This window comes from Chelonoidis abingdonii, chromosome 7 (genome assembly GCF_003597395.2).
Source record: "Chelonoidis abingdonii isolate Lonesome George chromosome 7, CheloAbing_2.0, whole genome shotgun sequence".
NCBI lineage: Eukaryota > Metazoa > Chordata > Testudines > Testudinidae > Chelonoidis > Chelonoidis abingdonii.
In genome coordinates, this window is record NC_133775.1 from 17,557,787 (window position 1) to 17,581,006 (window position 23,220).

At 45.8% G+C, this 23,220-nt stretch overlaps 1 protein-coding gene and 1 long non-coding RNA gene across 11 annotated transcripts in view; one reads left to right on the plus strand and one right to left on the minus strand.

The window, feature by feature from the left end:
- PATJ (PATJ crumbs cell polarity complex component) overlaps positions 1-23,220 on the plus strand; it is a 219,850-nt gene that overhangs the window by 119,906 nt on the left and 76,724 nt on the right. For all 10 annotated transcript variants that reach the window (XM_075067651.1, XM_032795516.2, XM_032795517.2 and 7 more), the window contains 2 exons: positions 5,980-6,176; positions 22,992-23,083. In XM_075067651.1, the coding sequence (XP_074923752.1) occupies positions 5,980-6,176; positions 22,992-23,083 (289 nt within the window). The remainder of the gene's footprint in view (positions 1-5,979; positions 6,177-22,991; positions 23,084-23,220) is intronic.
- LOC142047086 (uncharacterized) lies at positions 733-21,632 on the minus strand. The gene is made up of 3 exons (XR_012656234.1): positions 21,505-21,632; positions 20,593-20,646; positions 733-749 (listed from the first exon to the last, which is right to left on the minus strand). It is a non-coding gene; the product is annotated as an uncharacterized LOC142047086 (long non-coding RNA).

The following is a 23,220-nucleotide window of genomic DNA, read 5'->3' on the forward strand; positions in this document are numbered from 1 at the left end:
AAACCACGTATAGTCAAAATTACACTTAGTTAAATGGTGGGCGGAATCGCCTGCACTACAGGTACAGTATTAAAATTTTTATTTTTTTTTTCTTTTTTTGGTTTTGCTGACCGTATAAAGCTGAAATCATGCATGTTAAATGCACGTAAGATGCGACAGACCTGTAGTGCAGTTCTGCTCTGCTAAGTAACATTATGGGGTTGAACTTGAAGCACTGTTTGGCCCTGCTGTTGGAACTTCATAAATAACAACGATGAGCCACAATAAAGTTTAATTCCTTTTTCCTTAGGGGTGTGAGCTCACCAGTACTAATAGGAGTAAAACTTCTTATTGTCATTTTAAAAAGTGGATGTGACTCTGAATAAGCAGAGCCGAGACGAAAGTGCTATTTTTATTGGATATTCACTTCTCAGAGTCCAACACTGCTTTTAAGTACAGTGTGCTGCAGTTTCGCAGTGCTGAGTAGAATATTTATAATTAAAGTACAATCTGCTTTAATGCATCAATTATTTGCAGTTATAGATTATAACTCCATACACAGGTATTGGTTGTATAAAGTCACTCCAGCAATAATCCTCTCCCCCTGCAGAGTCTGTGTACTCATGCTCCGATTGGAGGGGGGGGCTGTGCTATGCATTCCTTCCATTCACTCTGTTGGAGTCTCAGCTGAGTGAGCAGACGGCCGGACTACAGGTTGCCTGCGCTGGGCCTCCTGCCCGATTATGCTGTATTCCGTGCCAGTGTTGTAGCTGCAAAATCAGGATGGGCCTTGCTGATTATTATTTATCAATTATAATTTTATAATCTTTATAATTATATGTAAATAGTACAGAAGATTTTGATCATCCTCAAGGTCTACTGCCTCACAACTGATAGAATGAGGAAAGAGGATCCAGCAGCTAGGGGCACAGGGCTCTGAGTTCGGGGAAATAGTGGTTGAGTTCCCAGCTCTGTTCTGTGACCTTTTTGCAGCTCACTTATCCTCTCTGGCCTCAATTTTCCTAGCTGTACATTTGGTGTAGGAAGTCTCAACCCCTGGGTGAATTAGGGAACTATTAATTAATTAGTGATAAGGCACTTTAGATAATACACAAATAAATATACAACAGCAAAGTGTCTGCCTATTGTTATGAAATTCCTGACCAGGGTAAATAGATATCCATTATTCTTGAATTCCAGTCCTGTGTCTTAACTACCAGTCCATACAAAGCGTAGAATTGAGAGTTACTAATAATGGACTCTGCTGATATAACACTGAGCAACTGGTCTTCCTGCATCCTGTAACAGTGCAACTCATAACTTCAGCCTCAACTTAAACCATTAAGGATCTGATTCTGTCACAGAGGTCATGGATACCATGACTTCAATGGACCTCTGTGACTTTTCTGGCTTCTGCCTGCCACAACAGGGCTGGAACAGCTGTCAGCCTCCCGCCCAAGAGCAGCAGCAGGGCTGGAGTGGCGGCCTGAGCCAGAGCAGTGGCTGGCAGTCTGACCATACTGCTGGAGTAGTGGCTGCCAGAACAGCGGACAGGGCCAGGTCAGCCCCCACCAGAGCAGATGTAACAGCTGCTGCCACAAGAGCAGCTGGGGCTGCTGGGTTAGGGGCCCAGGGCTGGAGCAGTGGCCACTGCCTCAAGATCAGCAGCCAGGGCCAGATCAGCCCCCAGGGCTGGGCAGAAGCAGCAGCTGCCACCACAGGAGCAGACCCTGGGGCCGAATCAGCTCCCAGGGCTGCTGGATCAGCTTCCAGGGCCAGAGCAGGAGCAGCAGCTGTCAGGGTCAGCAGTCATCCGTCACCGCAAGAGCAGCGGCTGGGCTGGAGCAGTGGCAGGGCTGGGTCAATGCTGCAGGAGGAGCGGTGGGGTTGGAGCAGCAGCCTGCAGTCAGCCCATGGCTGTTAGGTTCCCACCCCCCAGGGTGTTTTTAATAAAAGTCACGGAGATGCCTGCAATCTGTCCCTGATCTTTATTAAAAATACCTGTTGCAAAATCTTAAGGTTAAGTATTATTGACAGGAGGAAGAGAGTGAGAACAGATTAGTCAGATTTTAATCTTTCTTTGTAATGGTCAGGCTGAGATGCATGTAACAATCAAAACCTATAATTTTCCATTTAATTTGAAAGGAAATAAGTGCCAGCGCCAGCTGTCTATATTTTTTTAAAAAGCCTAGTTTGTTTTGGAATTGGTGTTTGGGGGGGAATAGAATTTAACAAATAAAGTTTGAAGTTTATGACAGATATCTGTATTATTTTATGAATATTATGTAAACCTCAGTTTGATTGCTATATAGTTCAAGGGATGTAAACTCCTGCCACCGCTCACCCCATGTCAGGAAGACAGGCAATAGCTTTGTATAACCCAGTCACTGGTGCTTAACTGACAATACAGGTGTCAAAACTGTTGAAGTTTTGCCTCTGACCAAGCTGGGCCCAACATCCATTGTTTTGGGATATGGGAGGGGGGTCTTCAGGCAAGAAACTGGAAGCAAAGAACTCTAGAGTAGATAAAATCCTGAGGCCCTAAGGGGCAGTGTCTGCAGAGAAGCAGTCTGAATCCCAGTCCTCAGAAGTGGAAGTACCTAGGATAAGTTAGGGTTACCTACACTTTGAGGGAAATGTTAAAAGGGAAACCATATGTATGTGGGTCTCGTGTTTTAGCCCTTTTCCTGTGAATCCTATGTTCCTATGGATAAATAAATAATTGTTTTGAAACTACTATTCTGAGTCCCCATATTTACCTGGTGATCAGTCACTCCCAAAGGGAAGTCTCTCTTGCAGGTGCAGTTAGACCTGCTGAGAAATCATGGCTGGATTCTGTAGCTTGGACTATGAAGGGAAGAATCATGGGATTCCACCCTAAGATGAGTGACGGCACAGGGCCTGTCACTTGAAAGGATGCAATGGAGGGAGATAGAAGAGGGATCAAAGCTGCAGCTAATCCTGTAACTGTGATCATGGGGTATTAATTTTAGGCTTTGAATCTGTGTGTGTAATTGGTGCATATCTTTATGATTGATTTAGGGAATCGGGGGATGATCCTAAGTAGTGAGCATCCTCAACTCACATTGAAGCCAATGGAAGTTGAGGGCAATTTTGCAGGATCAGACTCTATGATAAACTAACTTTCTCTTTCTTTCTTCCTTTCTTTCTCTCAGCGCCTCCTCCTGTTGCCATGGAAACATGCAGTAGCAGTTAAATTGTACTGCTAACATGCCTTTTCCTGTAGTAGAATGGTAATAGCTAATATTTGATCTAGCCCAAGTGCTGACTCAGGGATGCAGTTGTACATATACTCCTGCCTCTTTACTCTTTTTAATGAATAACGCATCAGTCTCATTCACCTTATGCTTCTTAAAAGTGATATCCAGTCACAGTTAATTACTTCAATTTTCTGTTTTGATGCCTACACCATTGAAGTGTTGGAATTAGCTGCTGTTATGAAACTGACTTTAAAAACTCTGCTGAATTTGGAACAAAATGGCACAGGGCAGTGAGAAGCATGGTACTTATCTTTCTAAGCAAAAGTTGTAGAAATCCATATGCTAGTCTGAATAATCTACCCCATATTTTTCCCTATGGAAAAATGAAAATAGAGAATTTTTCTCCAGCACATTCAGTTATATAAATCTAACATTGTATTCCAACTAATTTTTAAAAGCATCACAATTTGCTTTGTAGTGCTCCATCAAGCTGAATGGAAGCATAAAAAAAAAAAGAGAGAGAAAAAATACACCATAAATAGAAGCTCAAATTAAATGTATACCCCCAATTTAAAAAATAGTAAGAGGATCAAAAAAATGCCACCATGGCTAAACAACAGAGTTAAAGAGGTTGTTAGCGGCAAAAAGGCATCCTTTAAAAATTGGAAGTCAACTCCTACTGAGGAAAGTAGAAAGAAGTGTAAATTTTGGCAAGTCCAAGTATAATTAGGCAGGCTAAAAAAAAATTTTGAGAGCAACTAGCAAAAGACTCAAAAACTAACAGCAAAATATTAAGTACATCAGAAGCAGGAAGCCTGCCAAACAATCAATGGGGCCACTGAACTATCGAGGTGCTAAAGGAGCACTCAAGGAAAACCAGGCCATTGTGGAGAAACTAAATGAATTCTTTGTATTGGTCTTCACTGCAGAGGATGTGAGGGAGATTCCCAGACCCGAGCTATTCTTTTTAGGTGTCACATCTGAGGAACAGTCTCATACTGAGGTCAATAGAGCAGATTTTGGAACAAATTGATAAATTAAGCAGTCATAAGTCACCAGAACCAGATGTACAGAACTACTAACTGTGATATGTAACCTATCACTTAAATCAGCCTGTGTACCAGATTACTGGAGGATAGCTAATGTGACACTAATTTTTTTTTAAAAGCCTCCCGAGGCGATCCTGTCAATTACAGGCTGATATGCCTAACTTCAGTACCAGGCAAACTGGTTGAAACTATAGCAAAGAACAGAATTGCCGGGTGCATAAAGTAACACAATTTGTTGGGGAGAAAGTCAACACGGCTTTTGTAAAAGGAAATCATGCCTCACCAATCGATTAGAGTCCTTTGAGGGGGTCAACAAACATATGGACAAGGGTGAGACAGTGGATATTGTGTACTTGGACTTTCAGAAGGCCTTGGACAAGGTCCTTCACCAAAGGCTCTAAGCAAACTAAGCAGTCTTGGGGTAAGAGGGAAGGGCCTCTCATGGATCAGTAACTGGTTAAAAGACAGGAAACAAAGGGTAGAAATGAGTGGTCAGTTTTCATAATGGAGAGAGGTAAATAGCAGAGTCCCCCAGAGATATGTATTGGGACCAGTTCTGTTCATCATATTCATGAAAGATCTAGAAAAAGGGGTAAACGGTGAGGTGGCAAAGTTTGCAGACCATACACAATTTCTCAAGATCATTAAGTCCAAAGCAGACTGTGATGAGTTACAAAGGAATCTCACAAAACTGTGTGATTGGGCATATGAAATGGAATGTTGATAAGTGCAAAGTAATGCATATTGGAAAACATCATCTCAATTATACATATAAAATGATGGGATCTAAATTAGCTGTTACCACTCCAGAAAGAGATCTTGGAGTCATTATGGATAGTTCTCTGAAAACATCTGCTCAGTGTGCAATAGCAGTCGAAAAAGCTAACAGTGTTAGGAACTATGAGGAAAGAGACAGATAATAGAATGGTAAACAGCATAATGCCACTGTATAAATCCATGGTACATCCAAACTTTGAATATTGTGTGTAGCTCACAAAGAAGGGCAACCAAAATGATTAAGGGATATGAAACAACTTCCATATGAGGAGAGATTTAAAAGACTGGGACTTTTCAGCTTGGAAAAGAGACAGCTGAGGGGGGATGTCATGGAGGTCAATAGAATCATGACTAATGTGGAGAAAATGAAGAATAAGGAAGTGATATTTACCCCTTCACGTGACACAAGAACCATGAGTCACCCAATGAAATTAATAGGCAGCAGGTTTAAAACAAACAAAAGGAAGGAACTGGTTCTTCACACAATGCACAAACAATCTGTGGAACTTGTTGCCGGGGGATGCTGTGAAGGTCAAAACCATAATTGGGTTTAAAAAAAGGATTAGATAAATTCATGGAGGATAGCCTCATCAGTGGTTATTAGCCAAGATTGTCACAGATCTAACCCCATGCTCTGGGTATCCCTAAGCTTCTGACTGCTAGATCGGGACTGGATAACAGGGTATGGATCACTTGATAATTTCTCTGGTCTGTTCACTTCCCTTTGAAGCACCTGGCATCGACCACTGTCGGAAGACAGGATACTGGGCAAGATGTACCATTTGTCTGACCCAGTATGGCTGTTTTTATGTTCTAATTTTATGCTGGGAAAACCCCAAATGTCTGAAAGCTGTAGTGATGCTGAGAGTCAGGTAATGTGTAGCACACCTATATGTGTTCAAAGTTGGCTGCATATAATTTTATTTTGTGTTTGTTTTATTTTATTTTTGCAGAGAAAATCAGACAAAGATATGCAGATCTGCCAGGGGAGTTGCACATTATTGAGCTTGAGAAAGATAAGAATGGGCTTGGACTCAGCCTTGCAGGCAACAAGGACAGGTCTCGTATGAGCATTTTCATAGTTGGCATCAATCCAGATGGACCTGCTGGGAGAGATGGAAGAATGCACATTGGTGACGAACTTTTAGAGGTAAGTGATTCCTTCAGCTATATGATTGGGTTGGTATCGAGAGGGAGGAAAGCCTGTGAACCTAGTAATGAAATACAAAATAAAGATTTGGTGCCAGTTCATGGAACTGTGGTGACTTAACGCCAGCTGAGGATCAAAGAAACAGAAAAAGGTATTAAGATGACTGGAAAATAGATAACGTTCACTATGCAGATGAGACAATGCTGTTGGCTGATTCTGAAGGTCTGATGAAGTTAGTGGAGGTTATATGTGAATATGACAAAGAATATGAGTTAGTGTTGAATGTGGACAAGACAAAAACTATGATGATATTCAATGATCCTGCAATATTCCAGTGAACAACATAGTCGTATAGTAAGTGAGAAATTATTGCTACTTAGGAAGCATTACAGAAGGTGGAAAATCAGATATTGAGGTCTTGTGGCACCTTAGAGACTAACAAATTTATTTGAATGTAAGCTTTCGTGGGCTACAGCCCACTTCATCGGATGCATGTAGTGGAAAATACAATAGAATAGCAAGAGTGAATTCTCGAAGAATAAACATCTAATGAGAAAGGGACGTAATTTCTGACTGTTTAAAAACATATATATGGTCTGTGTTAAATTATGGCTGTGAAACATGGACTGTCAAACAATAATAAAGAAACAATAATCCTCCAAATTATGGTGTGTTAGAAGAATTCTAAAAATATCATGGATAGACCAGTAACCAATGAAAAAGTATTGGAGGTTATTGGAACTCAGCCAAGTTAGAGATCTTGCGAAGATTAAGTTTTGATTTCCAGGGCATGTTTTAGGAGGTTCAGCAGATGATGCATGTTTATTGGCACTGGATGGCAAAGTTGATGGCAGAAGGATTTGAGGCAGAAAAAGAATGTCTTGGACGGATGATGTGGTATCCTGGTGTGTCAAAAGGGCTATTAATCCACAAAGGGATTAGCAGAGGACCATACAGAATGGGCTACCATGGTTACAAACCACCAGTGATGTAGATGTCACATAAGAGGATGATTGGGTCCATTGATAAATGTGTTTTCTTCTTCGAGTGGTTGCTCATATGCATTCCATTTAGGTGTGTGCGTGCCGCGTGCACAGCCGTTGGAGAAACTTTTCTACCCTAGCAACACTTGGTGGGTCGGCTGGGCGCCCCCTGGAGTGGCGCCACCACGGCGCCGCATAAATACCCCAGCCGACCCGGCCACCCCTCAGTTCCTTCTTACCGCCCGTCGTGTCGGATCTTTGAACAGTGGAGTTGCATGACCAACCCACACCTTCCCTAGCTATCGCTTATCGCTGTTCTTTGTATAGTTAATCGTTTCGTTTACACATAGTTAATTTAGTGTATACATTGAGTGATAGTTGTCGTGTATTTGTTAGTAGTTTTCGCGGGGCGGGGGCTCTCCCTACCCCGCGCCGGTAACGCAGCTGCTGGCTGCCCGGAATTTAAGCAATGTTCAGCTGTAATAAGCCATGCCGTCAGGAGATCCCCACGGACTCCTGCTGAAATGCTGGGGGAGTCGCATTTAGCGTCTAAGGCCCCCATTTGTAAGGCATTAAGCCGCGTACCCAGAAGGAGCGGAACTTTAGACTCCGACAGCTCCTCATGAGGACGGCGTGACACCACACACGAGTACGAGCCAGCAAGCGGATGAGACCGCTCCTCCGCACCGTCCACGTCGGTACCGGTAAGCACTCCTCGGCACGGCAGCACGCGACGCCGAAGACAACTCCGCGCCGCTCCCTCTCTCCGAGGTCGAAGTCGCGAAGCCCGGCGGACGCCTCCTGCAGCCGCCCGAAGGCTAAGACTCTCCTGAGGCAGACCGCCCGGAGTCACCCCGGCCCGTTGCGGCGCCGTCAGAATCCGGCCCCGTTGATCCAGCCCTGCGCGGCCCTCGAAGTCCGGCGCCGAAAAGCTCCCCGGCACCGGCCGCGGTCGAGCTGGCGTTGCCTTCCGCACGGAGACATTTTCGGCGGCACGAGACCTGTTGCTATCACGGAGCCGGCTCCTCATGACCTCCGGTACCGTTCCAGTCCGTTGACCTCTCCAAGGCAAGCCCCTTTTTCTCCGGTCCGCTTCTGCACACTGCTCAGTCAACCGCTCCAGATCTCGGTCTCCTCGCCGTCAAAACATGGGCTGCAAAAGACCCGTCTCACCGTAGGCAACCGCCGTCCTGACCGGCATCGACCTCTCCGACTACCCTTATCCAGATACATCCGAGCACACGTCACCGCCGGCGCCAAGTCCGCAACTCGCTCCCCGGTCCCGCTGTGTCGCACACTGACCACACTGGTCAGCTCTCCACCATTCCCGGGCGATAGCATTCCCGATGCAGATCTCGCCGTCGGGCTACGAGGTCCCGTCGACCTCCCGCACAAGCGGGCCGCAGTCCTCGTCCGGCTCACACCGTCCGCGTGACACCGAAGCCCGAGGCCAGTCCCCCCCCGCCCCCCCACCCCCCAAAGGAGGTATTCACCCAGGCCCACCTCCATTGGCCTGTGCCCACCTTCGCGGCCCCTCCGTGGCCGTCCGGTTAAGATCTGCTTCCTCCAGGGCGGTGAAGGCGCTATAGCCGGGACCCGAGACGTTGACTTCCCATGGACATCTTCCATGACAGCTCGCTCCCACGACGCGAGGCAGCAGCAATGGCCATCGTGGACACTCTGGGCTTATCATCAGCCGCAGGGGCTCCCTCGTCGGCCCGCAACCTGCTCACAACGTGGGCACCAGAGCTACCATATCCGCCTCCTCTCCGAGACGCAGAGGACATGCCATTGCATCTCTGCACTCCCCGGTTTACAGCAGGACCACAGGGGAGAGTCCTGCCCAGGACCCCTTGTCCAGGCGTATCCTCCTCCTGTTCTCCTGATGAGGCTGTGGCGGGCTCCTCTTCTCTCAGGGCCCGCCGATAGACTTGCGAGCCCACCAGGACCTCTCGCCGGGGCCCTTAACATAGACCCTGGTGGAGGAAGTGCGGAGGTCGACGATCGGTATACTATTCTGATCGCGATGCCCACACGTGCATAGCCCCCCATTCATTAAAACATACAGGCGACTACTGATACCTGTGGCAGTCTCCACATCCATCCACCGACGGCAAAAGGTGTGGAGCGCAGATATTGGTGCCCTCCAAGGGTTATGAACAACCGTACCTCCGCCCCCCTCCTCGTTAGTTGTCCAATCAGTTAACGAGGCAGAGGACGCCATGGCAACAGGCGCCGCGACCACAACTAAAGAGCTAGGCGCATGGACCTGCTAGGCTGTAAAGTCTCAGCAGGCCGCCTTGACAGCTCCGAGTCGCCAAAGCGCCCTCTTAGGCCGATACGGCTTTAACACCTGGTCGAGGTTAGCCGCTTTAACAGAGCTGCTCCCCCGGACTCACCCAGGAGTTCGCAGCCTTCGTGGAGGAGGGCAAGAAGATCGGCAGGACCTCCTCCAAGCTGCCCCGGACGCGGCTGACCGGCTGCTAGGACTGTAGCCTCCGGAATTACGCTGAGACGGATTTCCTGGCTCCAGGCCTCCACCTTACCACCAGTACTGCAGACCATTGCAGACTTACCCTTTGAAGCCGGGTTTGTTTCAGATAAGACAGACCCTCACCTTCAGACCCTGAAAGATGGCAAGGTCACCTTAAAGTCGCTCGGGATGCACACCCTCGTGGCTCAACGGAGACCCTTTAGGCCCCAAGCCCGCCGCCCCTACTTCCGCCTCGAATCAGGAAGGATTCACCAGGAGGCGAGGTCGGGGGGGCGAAGACGCCAGTCTGGCCCCCACGCGCCCCCAGTCTCAAGGCCCCACTAAACCACATCAGGGCCAAGAGCAGCTTTGAAGTACGCCGCGGGGACATGGCGTATCCGTAAGACACATCTGTTTCAGGATATCTCTCTCAAACAACCGCCTTTCCTACTTCCTTCCGCGTGGTCGCAGATTACTACTTCTGATCAGTGGGTGCTGCGCACGGTGAAGCACGGATACCACCTCCAGTTTGCATTTCATCCCCGCCTTTCCGCCCCCCTTCCCCGGTCTCTCTTCAGGGACCCCTCTCACGACAAATCCTCTGGCACGACGGTGCAATCTCCTCCTCACTTAGCAGGAGCCATAGAGGAAGTTCCACTGCCCGAGAGGGGGAAGCGTTAATTACTAAGCCCGTCTATTTTCTCATTCCCAAATCCAAGGGAGGCCTCTGCGACCAATTCTAAGTTTTAGATCTGCATGATGGGCCCCGGGGAACTCAACAAGTGGCTACGCAAGTTGAAGTTCCGCATGGTCTCCCTGGGAACCATTATCCCATCCTTGATCCTGGAGACTGGTACGCCGCCTCGACATGAAGGACGCGTACTTCCACATAGCCATTTTCCCGCCGCACAGGAAGTACCTTCGGTTCACGGTCAGACAGCACCACTTTCAGTTTGCTGTCCTCCCCTTTGGCCTGTCTACTGCCCCGAGGGTCTTCACAAAATGCATGGCCGTCGTCGCCGCGCACACTTTCGCAAGCAGCAGATACATGTCTTCCATACCTGGACGACTGGCTCATCAGGGCGCCTCGCAACGCCCAAGTCCGTCAGCACGTCTCAGTAATCAAGGACCCTCTTCGTCCCGTTTGGGGATCCTCCTCAATGCGGAGAAGTCCACTCTCAATCCGACACAGAGAGACTGGACTTCATAGGAGCGACACTGGACTCCTCCTTGCCAGAGCCTACTTGCCTCAAGCGCGCTTCCTAGCGCTCACAACTTCACTCGTACCGCACTTGCAAGCAGCTCGTCTGACCTCAGCTCGCAACTGCCTCGCTCTGCTGGGGGCATATGGCCGCATGCACCCATGTCACCAATATGCCAGGCTACGCACATGCGGCCCTTTTCAGACGTGGCTTCACTCGGTCTTCCGTCCGAGCAGGGACTCCATGGACGTGCTGCTCACAATCCCTCCTGGTCCTCTCCGCTCCCTCGACTGGTGGCTGGACCAGTCTCAGGTTTGTCGCAGGGATGCCCCTTTCATCAAACAAGCAACCATCAACTAACCCTAACGACGGATGCCGTCCCTCAGGCTGGGGGGCCCACTAGGTCGCTTACGGACCCAGGGCCGTTGGTCTGCCGACGAGCTACCTTCACACATCAACATACGGGCAGCTACGGGCCATTCGTCGCTCGCCTGTCAGACGTTCCAGCAGCATGTTCGTGTGGCCGTTGTGTTTCGGTAATTTACGGAACAACACAACGGCCATGTAACTACATCAACAGGCAGGGGGGGACTTGCTCCGTCTCCCCTGTGTCAAGAAGCCATTCACTAATGGGACTTCTGTATAGCCCTCCGGGTGGATCTAGTAGCATCCTTCCTGCCCAGAGTCCGGAACACCCTGGCGGATCGGCTGAGCAGGTCTTCCTCTGCCACGAGTGGATCCGATCAGAATTGGACGTCATTTACTCCATTTTCCAGGAGGTGGGGCTTTCACCCTCGTAGACCTCTTCGCGTCCCGAGCTCGAACAGGAAGTGCAGGAGTTCTGCTCATTCCAGGGCCTCTTCCCCCGGGTCATCGATAAAACAGACGCGTTTCTCGCCTGGAGCCTTGGCACGTATCCTACCTACTATGGTAGGGCCTTCCCTCCAGAGACATTTTTGCAGCTCATTTAAATAGCCGGCGTGGTACACAGGGTCGTGCAAAATCAAGGTTCGCAGAGCATCGGAAGGAAAAGAAGGCGCGAAGCTCATCTTAATGCGACGCCAGCACGTGGCAAAAATCAGGCAAGCCTGGTTCACCCACCTCTCCTAGGACTGTCAGCTAGCCGCTCCAATTCCCCTCCCAGTAGTCCCGGACCTCATCACAGCAGACCATGGGAACTGTCGTCCATTCCAGGATCATGCGGTTTCACTTCCACCTCACGGCGTGGCCCTGCATGGCTGAATGCTGAAGGAAATTATGCATGCTCCGGATTCCGGATGCAGCGCATTCTCCTCCATAGCAGAACCTCTCCACCCGCAGAACGTATGTGGACCAAGATGGAGGCGCTTTTCACGGCCTGGTGTGCATCCATCGATGTTAATTCCCCTTACAGGTGTCAATCCGACGACGATCCTAGACTACCTCTGCACCTTAAGCAGGAGGGCCTGGCGACTTCCTCTCTGCAAGGTGCACCTGACAGCAAATATCCCACCTTCCATCCGGAAGTCGGTGGCTGCTCGGGTTTCGTCTCAACCCGCGTAGTCTCTCGCTTCTGAAGGGTCTGGACCGTACTAATCCCCACCACTCGTCACCCAGCCCCCTCCTGGGACCTCAACTTGGTCTTGAACAGACTTATGTTGTCCGCCCTTCGAACCACTGGCAACTTGCCCGCTTCTCTATCTCTCGTGGAAGACGGTCTTCTTGGTGGCAATCACCTCAGCGCGTCGGGTCTCGGAGATAATCAGAGCCCTCCAACTGTCGATCCTCCGTTACTACCGTATCTTTTCATAAAGACAAAGTGCAACTGCGACCTCATCTGCTTCCTCCCTAAGGTGGTGTCTGCCTTTCCACGCTTGCCAGGAAAATCTTTCTCCGCGGTTTTCTCCGAAGCCGCCATGCTTCTTGTGAGAGAACAGCAGCTACACACCGTGGATGTGCGCAGAGCACTGGCTTTTCTATGTGGAAAGAACCAAGCCTTCCGAAGGTCTCCGCAGCACTCATTTGTCGCGGTTGCAGAACGAATGAAAGGTCTGCCAATCTCCTCCCAGAGGATTTCTCCTGGGTCAGGGCCTGTATTCGCACATGCTCACGAGCAAGCTCAGGCCCCCTGGACGCCGTTACGGAGCCATTCGGACGAGAGGCTCAAGCGTTCCTCAAGCAGCCTAATTGGCGCACTGTACCATATCCCAGGAGATTTGCCCGGTGCTGCGACCTGGTCGATCGGTCCACACTTTCGCCACGTCACTATATGCGTTGGTGCCAGCAGTCTCGGGATGACGCGGCCTTTGGGGTGGCTTGTACTCACAGACTGCCCGACGTATCACTGCCGACCCCTCCGCCTAGGTTAAGGCTTGAGATTCACCCTAAATGGAATGCATCATGAGCAACCACTCGAAGAAGAAAACGAGGTTACTTTACTCTGTGACTGTGTTCTTCGAGGTGTGTTGCTCATATCCATTCCACACCCACCCTCACTTCCACCCACTGTCAGAGTGACCAGCAAACAAGGAATCTGAGGGGTGGCCAGGTCGGCTGGGGTATTTATGCGCGCCGTGGTGGCGCCACTCCAGGGGGCGCCCAGCCGACCGCGCCGAGTGTTGCTAGGGTAGAAAAGTATGCTCCGACGGCTGTGCACGCGCGCGCGCGCACACACCTAAATGGAATGGATATGAGCAACACATCTCGAAGAACAACAGTCACAGAGGTAAGTAACCTCGTTTTCACTGAAGAACAAAAATCACATATCTACACCTCTACCCTGATATAAGGTGACCCGATATAACACGAATTCGAATATAACACGGTAAAGCAGTGCTCTGGTGGTGGAGAGGGCTGCGCACTCTGGCGCACTCATCTATAACGTAGTAAGATTTTTTGGCTCCCGAGGACAGCATTGTATCGGGGTAGAGGTGTACTTGGTTATGAAAACTGATGTCAGTGCAGTCTACGCTTTCAGAATGTTCATAAACTATGGTTAGGGAGGGACTACTGAAAAGCAGATGAGGGAATAGCAAATCTATCCTTGTATTGCATATGTTGTTGTTTCATGGAAAAATTCAGTTTACATATAAAATAAGATAAGTCTTGCCTTTTGTGGTTGTCAGGGTTCCCTTCCTTTCCAACTGATAAGGAAATACAATTTCATATTGTGATCCATTTTACTCAGTTGTTAGAATTTAAAACATTTTGTTTGTCTGTCTGTCTTTCTGTATGTCTTTCTTTCTTGTGATGTCAGGTGCAAACTAACCCACAGAGAAGAGCAAGTTATTCTATCTGCACATAAAGCATTTCATTTTCCTTTCCCCTCCACTCCTTTTCATCTTTCTGCTTGAAACACATTTCAAACCTTTCAACCCGATACGTGGCTACTGCAAAGTGGCACTTAGTGCTGAGGGTCTTTTGCTATTCCTGCAGTGGTTCCCACATCATGACTGCTTTACAGTTTGAGAAATCATTCATCCCTGTGGATGTTTCTCTTCTCAAAAAGCTTTCACTGAAGAGTAGGTGAGTGCTGATCTACTGGACTCAGTGGGAGGTAATGTTAGATCTTTCAGCAATTCTGTCTCTGTGTTGTATGAGTACCGAGTATTTTCTCTCATTTCTTAACCTGAAAAGGAGAAGTCTGACTGTATGGGAGCACTTAGAATTATCTAAAGATTTGTCAATGTCTAATTGTAGGTTTTCAATACCCATCCAGTGTAGGAGGCTTGTTTTGAAATGAAGTATCACTGTATGAAATTCGTCTCTGTTAGAGTGATAAATTGTGTTAAAGTCTCTGTCTCTTGCTGAAATAATGACAGGCAAATTGCCCTTTCCTGCAAATTCCTGTTGGTCCATGCTTCAGTTACTATAGAATCATAGGGTACGTCTACACTGCACGATTATTTCGAATTAGCTTAAACCGATATTACAAAACAGATCTAATAAAATCGGTTTAGCGCGTCCACAGTGGGATCCCGAAATCGATTGTTTGCGTCCATGGTCCAAAGCTACCATCGATTTCAGGAGCGGTGCACTGTGGGTAGCTGTTCCTCAGCTATCCCATAGTTCCCACTTCCGTGTTGAGAGCACAGTGCCTGATGGGGCAGAAAACACTGCCCCGGGTGGTGCTGGGTACAGCCTCACCCCTCCCTTTGTGAAGGCAGCAGACAACCCTTTGGCGCCTTTTTCGCGGAGTGCATTGAGCAAACGCCATAGCACAGCAATCTTTCCCTTTTTTTTTTCACGTGGTGGTGGGGGGAAATAAACTGAGGAGCTGTTCCCTGAACCACGCCAGACACTGTGTTTGAACCTACAGACATTGGGAGCTCAGCCAAGAATGCAAATAATTTTCAGAGACTGCTGTGGACTGTGGGATAGCTGGAGTCCTCAGTACCCCCTCCCTCCCTTCATGAGCGTCCATTTGAGTCTCTGGCTTCCCGTTACGCTTGTCACGCAGCGCTGTGTATCCTGGAGTTTTTTATTCAAACGCTTTGGCATTTCGTGTTCTGTAACGGAGCTGGATACAACAGATTTGTCTCCCCATACAGCGATCAGACCTAGTATCTCCCGTACGGTCTATGCTGGAGCTCTTTTTCGATTTCAGACTGCATCGCCAGCCGTGCTGATCAGAGCTCCACGCTGGGCAAGCAGGAAATGTAATTCAAAAGTTCGCGGGGCTTTTCCTGTTTACCTGCCCGCTGCATCCGAGTTCAGATTGCTGTCCAGAGCGGTCAGTGCTGCACTCTGGGATGCCGCCCGGAGGCCAATAACGTCGATTTCCGTCCACATGAACCCTAATCCGAGTTATCACTATCGAATTTAGCGCTACTCCTCTCGTTTGGGAGGAGTTCCGAAATCGATTTAAGGAGCCGTTTAACTCGATATTAATGACGACGTCGTGTGAACGGATACAGCGTTAAATCGGTATATCGGCCATTAAACCGATTTAAAGTCGCAGTGTAGACCTGGCCATAGAGTTAGAAGGGACCGCAGGGGTCATCTAATCTAACCCCTTGTCAAATGCAGGATTTGTTGTGTTATAACTTTCAAGGAGCCACTACATTTTACAGAAATGTTAAAAGGCAGTTTGTCATCCTTTCTCAAACCTGAGTCCTAAAGAAAAGACAATACTTTTAGGCTTTGCTTGCTAAAGTCTAGTAACCTACCCAGGCCTGTTTTCTTTACTGACTCTCAACTCAGGCAAAAACTCCCATTGATATCAGTGGATTTGTGGTTCAGGCAAAGAACTGGGGGAAAGATGGTTTCTATTAGTGGATCTGGCACAGACTTTCTGGGTGGTCTTTTTCATCTCCATCAACTTCCTGGTGCTTCAATTTCTCCATCTATAAAATGGGGGTAATAATACTTCCCTACCACACAGGGGTGTTACAAAGCTAAAATCATTAGTGCTTGTGAAGTCCTTTGACCACCTCAGATGAAGCAGGGGAACTAGAATGAGCATTAAAACTTAAGACTGAGAGATGGAAACACATGATGAAGTTGCAAGTTATTGTTTGTTTTATTATGAGAGTTTGTACTTTGGCAGGAATGTAGATTCTGAAATGTACTAAGAATTAAAGATGAGTTGAACTAGACTGATAAATCTTGGGTGTGTACCAGCCCAAACAAAATGGACCCACAAATAGAGTAGATGTTATGCTGCTCAGAGATCAGGTAGTTTTGGATGCTAGCTCCCTGAACCTTGGAGAACTTTTACACCAACATGCTTGCACAGGTAGGGGGAGCCTGTGAGGGTTTTGCCTGACTCATAAATTATTCCCTGCATTATATAATCCTTCTAACCATAGGTACTGCTGTCCTTGAGAGATGGGCCATGTGGCATTTCTGGTGAATTTAATAAATATTTATTTTTAAATGTTACTTAGATTTTTGAAGGGTTTCGGATTTGCATATGTGCTGTATGGTTGCAAGTTGCAAAAGATTTCAGTGTTGGCCTAACTCTGCTCCCAGTGAAGTCAGCGATAGAATCACAGTTTCTACAGTGGAAGAAGAATGGACCAGTGCTCACCATTTCTGAAAGTGCTATCCTGTAACTGGACAAACCATGTCCACAGGCCTATAAGTAAATGCCACCTTTTGTTTACCTTTAGGATCAAATCAAACTCACCTCACTAGTGGCCAAAATTTACCATGTATTTGCTTGACTTACATGAAATGGTTGCGAGGTCTCAGTTCAGTTTCAAGTTGGTTGAGGTTCCACTGCACCAAAACATTTAGAATTGAAAAAGGAGTGAATTGTGAATCAGTCCCTTGACATTTCTGTGTGCTGTGAATTATTCAAATCAAGTGACTTATAAAGCCAAGTAAAGCTTTAAAACACCCTAGTATTTTATATACATATATATAATATATAAGTAAACATGCACTCCATTAAAATGGCATTACTGAGGTAATCTTATTAGAAGTTTCGGCGACAAGCATAAAAATTGAGCTGCAAGATATAAATTGATCACTATTTGGGGTTAGATGTCATACCCCCTCCACCAATGGTAAAGTGTTATGCAGTTGGCTGGGTGTGCTTTTATCTACCTATGTTAAACACACACGCAAACAATAATTTAAAGAACATTAAGACTGTAAAGTCAAGCAGTCACAGGTTAGGAAACCCCTGAATTAAAGTTCCCTGTGCAACATTCATTTGATCTCCATTGTGTGTATGTGTTGTTATATCCAGGGGCGCCTCTAGACATTTTGCCGCCCCAAGGAGGATCCGCTGGTCCCGGGAGCAGCGGACCCTCTGCAGGCAAGCCGCCAAAGGCAGCCTCGTGGCGCCAGCAGAGTGCCCCCCGTGGTTTGCCGCCCCAGGCATGTGCTTGGAGCGCTGGTGCTTGGAGCTGCCCCTGATGATATCGTCTCTCAATAAATAATCAGGTTCTGTTTTTCCCATAGGAACCATTCCTCTTTCAGTGCACAGCATGGTCAATGCTTATTTAATGAGAAACTGCTCAATATTTTGTCACATCTTCATTGTTCAGTGCGGGGCCCCCTGCTTTATTTATTCCGTACTATTTATACCCTCCTCTAAAAACATCATCGTTTCCTCCTGGGCTTTTTTATGGCACTTTCCTATGGCACTTGTCACTTATAGTATCTGAGTGCTTCACAGTCATTAATGAATTTATCTTTACAACAACCCTTTGAGGTTGGGAAATACCTTTATCTCCATGTTACAGATGGGGAACGGAGGCACAGAGAGATTAACATCAAAAACGCCCACTGTTGTAGTGCCCAATTTGAGGCGACTAGCACCTGATTTTTTCAGCGTACTTAGTATTATATAGCACTTCATATGCTCAAAGCACAGCACCCATTGACTCCAGCTGCAGCTCTGAGCGCCCAAGTTTTCTACAGAGCACACCCCAAGGTCTCAAGCAGGGCACACAGTTAGTGAAGAATTGTGAAAAGTTTGGTTTAAGTGACTCTCCCAGCATCACGCAGATACTCTTGGGCAGAGGCAGGGATAGAATCCAGTTCTCTGGTTCAGCATTTAGCTGCCTTCACCATGAGACCATCCTTTCTCTTCCTGCAACCCACTGCCTTATTCGCTACGTATCTCCAGCTTCTGCAACAAATGACAGAGGGGCATAAAGACGACAATCTTCTTATGTACACTAAACAAGGCAGCGAGCCTGTGGAAAAATAATATAGGATTATTATATTTTCTCCAAAAAAGTATTTTTGTGGTGTATCTATCTATACACTGAGTGGAAAAATATTTATATTTACACAGTAGGTTCATCCCTATCCTCATACTGTTTCAGAAGAAAAAGATGAGGCCAGATCCCTCTCTCTTTACACAAGCAGGTAGTCCCAGTGATTAAACAGAATTATTCCTGTTAGTAAAGTGAACGGGATTTGAGATGCTGGCTTTCAGATCCTAGAAGATCCATTGAAGGAAGTGATGTCATCTGAGTCCCTCTCTCTGGCCCAGTCTGTCTGGATCAGAACAACAATGGCCAGCAGTTTTGGAGTCCCAGGAGATGGTGGGAGTGGGTGCCATGGTGGTAAAGCTTGCTGCAGTGGTTGTTGGTAGACAGCTTATTCCTCTGCTGCTGCTTGATTTTCTTTTAAGTCATTCGTTTTAAGACCCCAGAAGGGAATGATGCGTGAAACAGCCCATCCTCTCATTATTTTGTCCATCAATTAGACCTAATTTCTGATGCACCAATTTTGGTTTATTGATTTTCAGTTCTACTCGTTTTGAGTTTACCAGGCATGATTTTAACATAGTCCTTGAGAATTATATTTTTAGGCCTTTTTCTTCAGTCTAACCTAGATTTTGTCTGCCCTTTTATATGTAATATTAATTGTTTAATATTATTGTGACATCTTATGAACTTTCACTTACCGCTTAGTTAGGATAAATTTGTAGGCCAAATTATTACAACAGTTCCCATCACAGCTGTGTGGTAAAGACAATATTCTTATATTAATACCCACTTTTAATGTCATCTCACTTCTTTATATCAAAGTATGTGGGGCAGAAGTTCCTCTGATTTTTATTTTCTGGGTTATGAACTTGCATGTCATTTACAGATTTAAGCAAGTACAGTAACTCTTCACTTAACATTGTAATTATGTTCCTGAAAAATGCGACTTTAAGTGAAATGATGTTAAGCAAATCCAATTTCCCCATAAGAATGAATGTAAATGGGGGGGATAGGTTTGAGGGAAAAGTTTTTTTTTGCCAGACAAAAGGCATTATGTACATTGTAAAACAATTTTAAACAAGCAATTTAATACTACGCTGAGGGGGAGGGAGTAGTGTGCATATGTTGTGTGTTTACATACTATACAGTACCATAGTTGGGAGGTGCCCCTGCCTTACGCTACACAGGCACAGCCCACTGGCACTGGAGATGAGGCAGGCAAGGAGGCTGAAGGTGCTGTAGGCTAGGAGAAGCACATTGCGGAGCAACCGCAACTTCCCCTACTCTGCAAGCACCAGGGGGGGGGCCTCAGCCCACCCACTCTCCCCCCTTTCCCCAAGCCCCCATCCTTGACCTGCCTCTTCCTCCCCCCCACCTCCTTCCCCTTTACTTCCCACGCTGGGTCCTCGCTCCTCCCCCCTTCCACCCCTCCCTTCTAAATGCCGCAAGCTAGCTGATTGCTGCTGGCAGGAGAGGGAGGGGGAGCCTGCACACTGAGTCCTTGCTCCTCCCCGCTCTCTCCTGCCTGGGGCAATCAGCTGGCTTGCGGTGTTTAGAGGGCAGAAGGGAGGGGGGAGAAGCGAGGACTCGGTGCATAGGCTCTCCCTCCCCCCCTGCCTTCTGCCTGGGGCAATCAGCTGGCTTGCAGTGTTCGGGAGGGAGGGGGAGCCTGCGTGCCGAGTCTCGCTCCTGTCCCCGAAACACGGCAAGCCAGGAAAAGGGGGAAAGCACTGATCTAAAGGGTCTGCCGGCGAGCCGGAGGTGCTGTGGGTGGCCAGGGTGGTGCGTGTAGGGAGGCTGCCAACTGTGAAGAAAGCAGGCAGCCAAACAACATAAGAGTGGAGCATTGCACAACTTTAAATGAGCATGTTCCCTAACTGATCAGCAACATAACAACGAAACAACATTAACCGGGACGACTTAAAGTGAGGGGTTATTGTACATGAGAGACATTTCTTAGGCTTGTGAAACCGTCAGATAAAACATCAGTTGCTCAAATCTATAGTACACGTTGCTATGCATTGGATGCTGCTTGGGCTCAGCAAGCACGTCATAAAACAACATAACTATTGCCATAGAGACAGAATAAAACCTGTGCCTACTGACCTGAACCATAACCCGGTGATGACACAATTTCTTCTCCCTCTGTGATGTCCTGATCTTCTCAAGAAGACATGTTTTAAAAAAATAAATCCATATAGAGACCTCATTGAGTCACTATGTTCATATCTACTTAGTTTCTTTCTTTTTTTTTTTTAAAGGGCTAATGGAACTTTCTGAAGTTATTGTTAAGCATTGCAGCAAAAGAAAATATTTAACAAAAGCAAAATGTAATGCAGAAAATCAAACATAGCTTCCAAGTAGCTGGCTGTGGGTTTTGATTCCCACAAAATAAAGTATGGTAAATATCCTACTGTATTTTGTGGCTCTGACACTGAAAATAAGAAGAGATTTCAAAATGGTGGCCCTTGTGAAATTCTATATGTTCTCTTGCAGTTCCATTTCTGTAGGATTTTTATATAATCCTTCATCACTGGAGTATCTGAGCAGCAACATAATAAATTTTCTTTACAAAAGAGACCCTTTCCTTTTAAAATAAATAAATATTAGTTTAGGCTGTCACTGAAGAATAACTACATGGGATAGTTGAAAACCTCAGGGGAAATATATTATTTTAACTACATTTTCATTTTTGTATAATTAAAATATTGTAACATACAGACCTAACTCCAGCTAATTAAATTTTGAACTCTGATACATTTGCAAAGTAGGATTTAATTTAACCAGTGTAAAACATATAAATTCTAATCTAAATAGGCAGTTGTTAAGAAGAATTGATGGCAATTCAACTAAATCCAAACTATTTATAAAACAGATATTATATCCCTAGTGAATAAATTTTTTTTTAACTGAGAAAAAAATAAGACAACAAATTTATCACGAGTTAATAATCTGCTAATTTGAACTCTGAAGGTCTTTATGGAAGTATTCCCTTTTTGCCAATTTCTTAAACTTTACCTTTGAGTTTAATATACCACCTCTAGAACTGTATCTCCCTGTGTGGTAATTGCAAATAATAATAACATGAAGCTCTTCAAACTTTGGGCTAGTGTTATTGCCTTGGTGCCTGATCCTTTCATGTTCTGTGTACCTCAAACTGCTGTTGACTGACCTCAGAGGGATTTTGGAGTATATAAGGAAAGCAGAATCAGATCTTACTATGCAAATAGATACTATGCACTCCCAAATATCAAACTTTCGAAAGAGTGGTGATGAAATGAAGTGGGGGGGGGAGTATTTTGCAGGAATGTTTGTAAAATATGGATATGATTGCCAAATATTTGTTGTTGGATTACTTTAACCATTTGAAGAATATTTACCTGTTGATTCCTCCTTGGAAAATAACCCCAACAACAAAAACGGAATGTCTTTTAAAATGTATTGTGGGTTTTTGTTGTCCTTGGATGGAGAAGGGAGTCAACATCATGTGACTAGCAAGTGCAACTTGACCACTGTTGACCTGTAGGCTGCAGTTTAGGATCAGCTGTTAAAAGCTGTGTTAGAAGTCGTGTTTAGATAACTTTTCTCATGCTGAATTTTTTTAGAACTTGCCATAGATGATCATTAATTTGACTCTGAATACCAGACATTGTTTATTTTCTTTATTTAACAAAGATTTGAGCAGTGTAGGAATTCTGTCTCGTATTGAGTGAAGGAAATAGCCACTAGTATGGGCAAAACTTAATTAAGTATGAAGCTGCTCATTTCTTGTATTAAGCATTATGCAACATGTTAATCATTTTACAGCTCTCCTGCAATACTTTGAGCTTGGCAGTATTAACTCAATATAAAATATATATACTGCTTTGAAAATGAGTGACTAAACTGTTGAAAATTAACATTTTTCTCAGTCTTAAAGCTACAGCTTCATGGTCTATCTTGAAATCATGATGGACAAATAGGGTATTCTTCAAATAAATTCAATATCTATTTTTTCCATAAGAGAAATGATAGAAAAGCTAGATTAGTATTATGAAGTGTTACCTCTGAATTCAGTATCACATCCTGCCCTTCTCCTGTACATGAACTGATGGCAGGATAATAGCCTGGACGGTCCAAATCAAAATTGAATTTCGAGTGAGTGCACTGACAGAGGTTAACGTTGTTTACTTTCTCCTGTATGCTCCTTCATACGCTATCTTACCGCAGTGCATTTGTGCTTGAAACCTCTTCTGGCAAACTGATGTGTCTTACTAAAAGGAATGTAAAAATAATGTAAAGTGCAATGCTGGTTTGCCTATTTTGTAAGAACCTCATAGGCAATGGGATTTGTATTTCATGCACCCCTCATTTTCTCTCTCTTGCTTCATCTTCCTTTTAGCCTGTCATCATCTTTGAAGTGTTGGATTATGCACTAGAATTAAGTTCAAAACAATACATATTTAGCTTTAGTTTTAATTAAATACATTTGTACATAAACCATTTTCCCTCCATTTTTTTAACAGATAAACAATCAGATATTGTATGGAAGAAGCCACCAAAATGCCTCTGCAATAATTAAGACTGCTCCATCAAAGGTCAAGTTGGTTTTCATACGGTAAGACCAGTTGTCATCAAAACATCTAGTTGTAGTTGAGCCCATACATTAATAGCCTCATTTTCAGAGATGCTGGTCCCCTTCAAGTCCCTTTGAAACAAGGTAATATTTTTCTTAACCACGTTTCTGAGCATTGT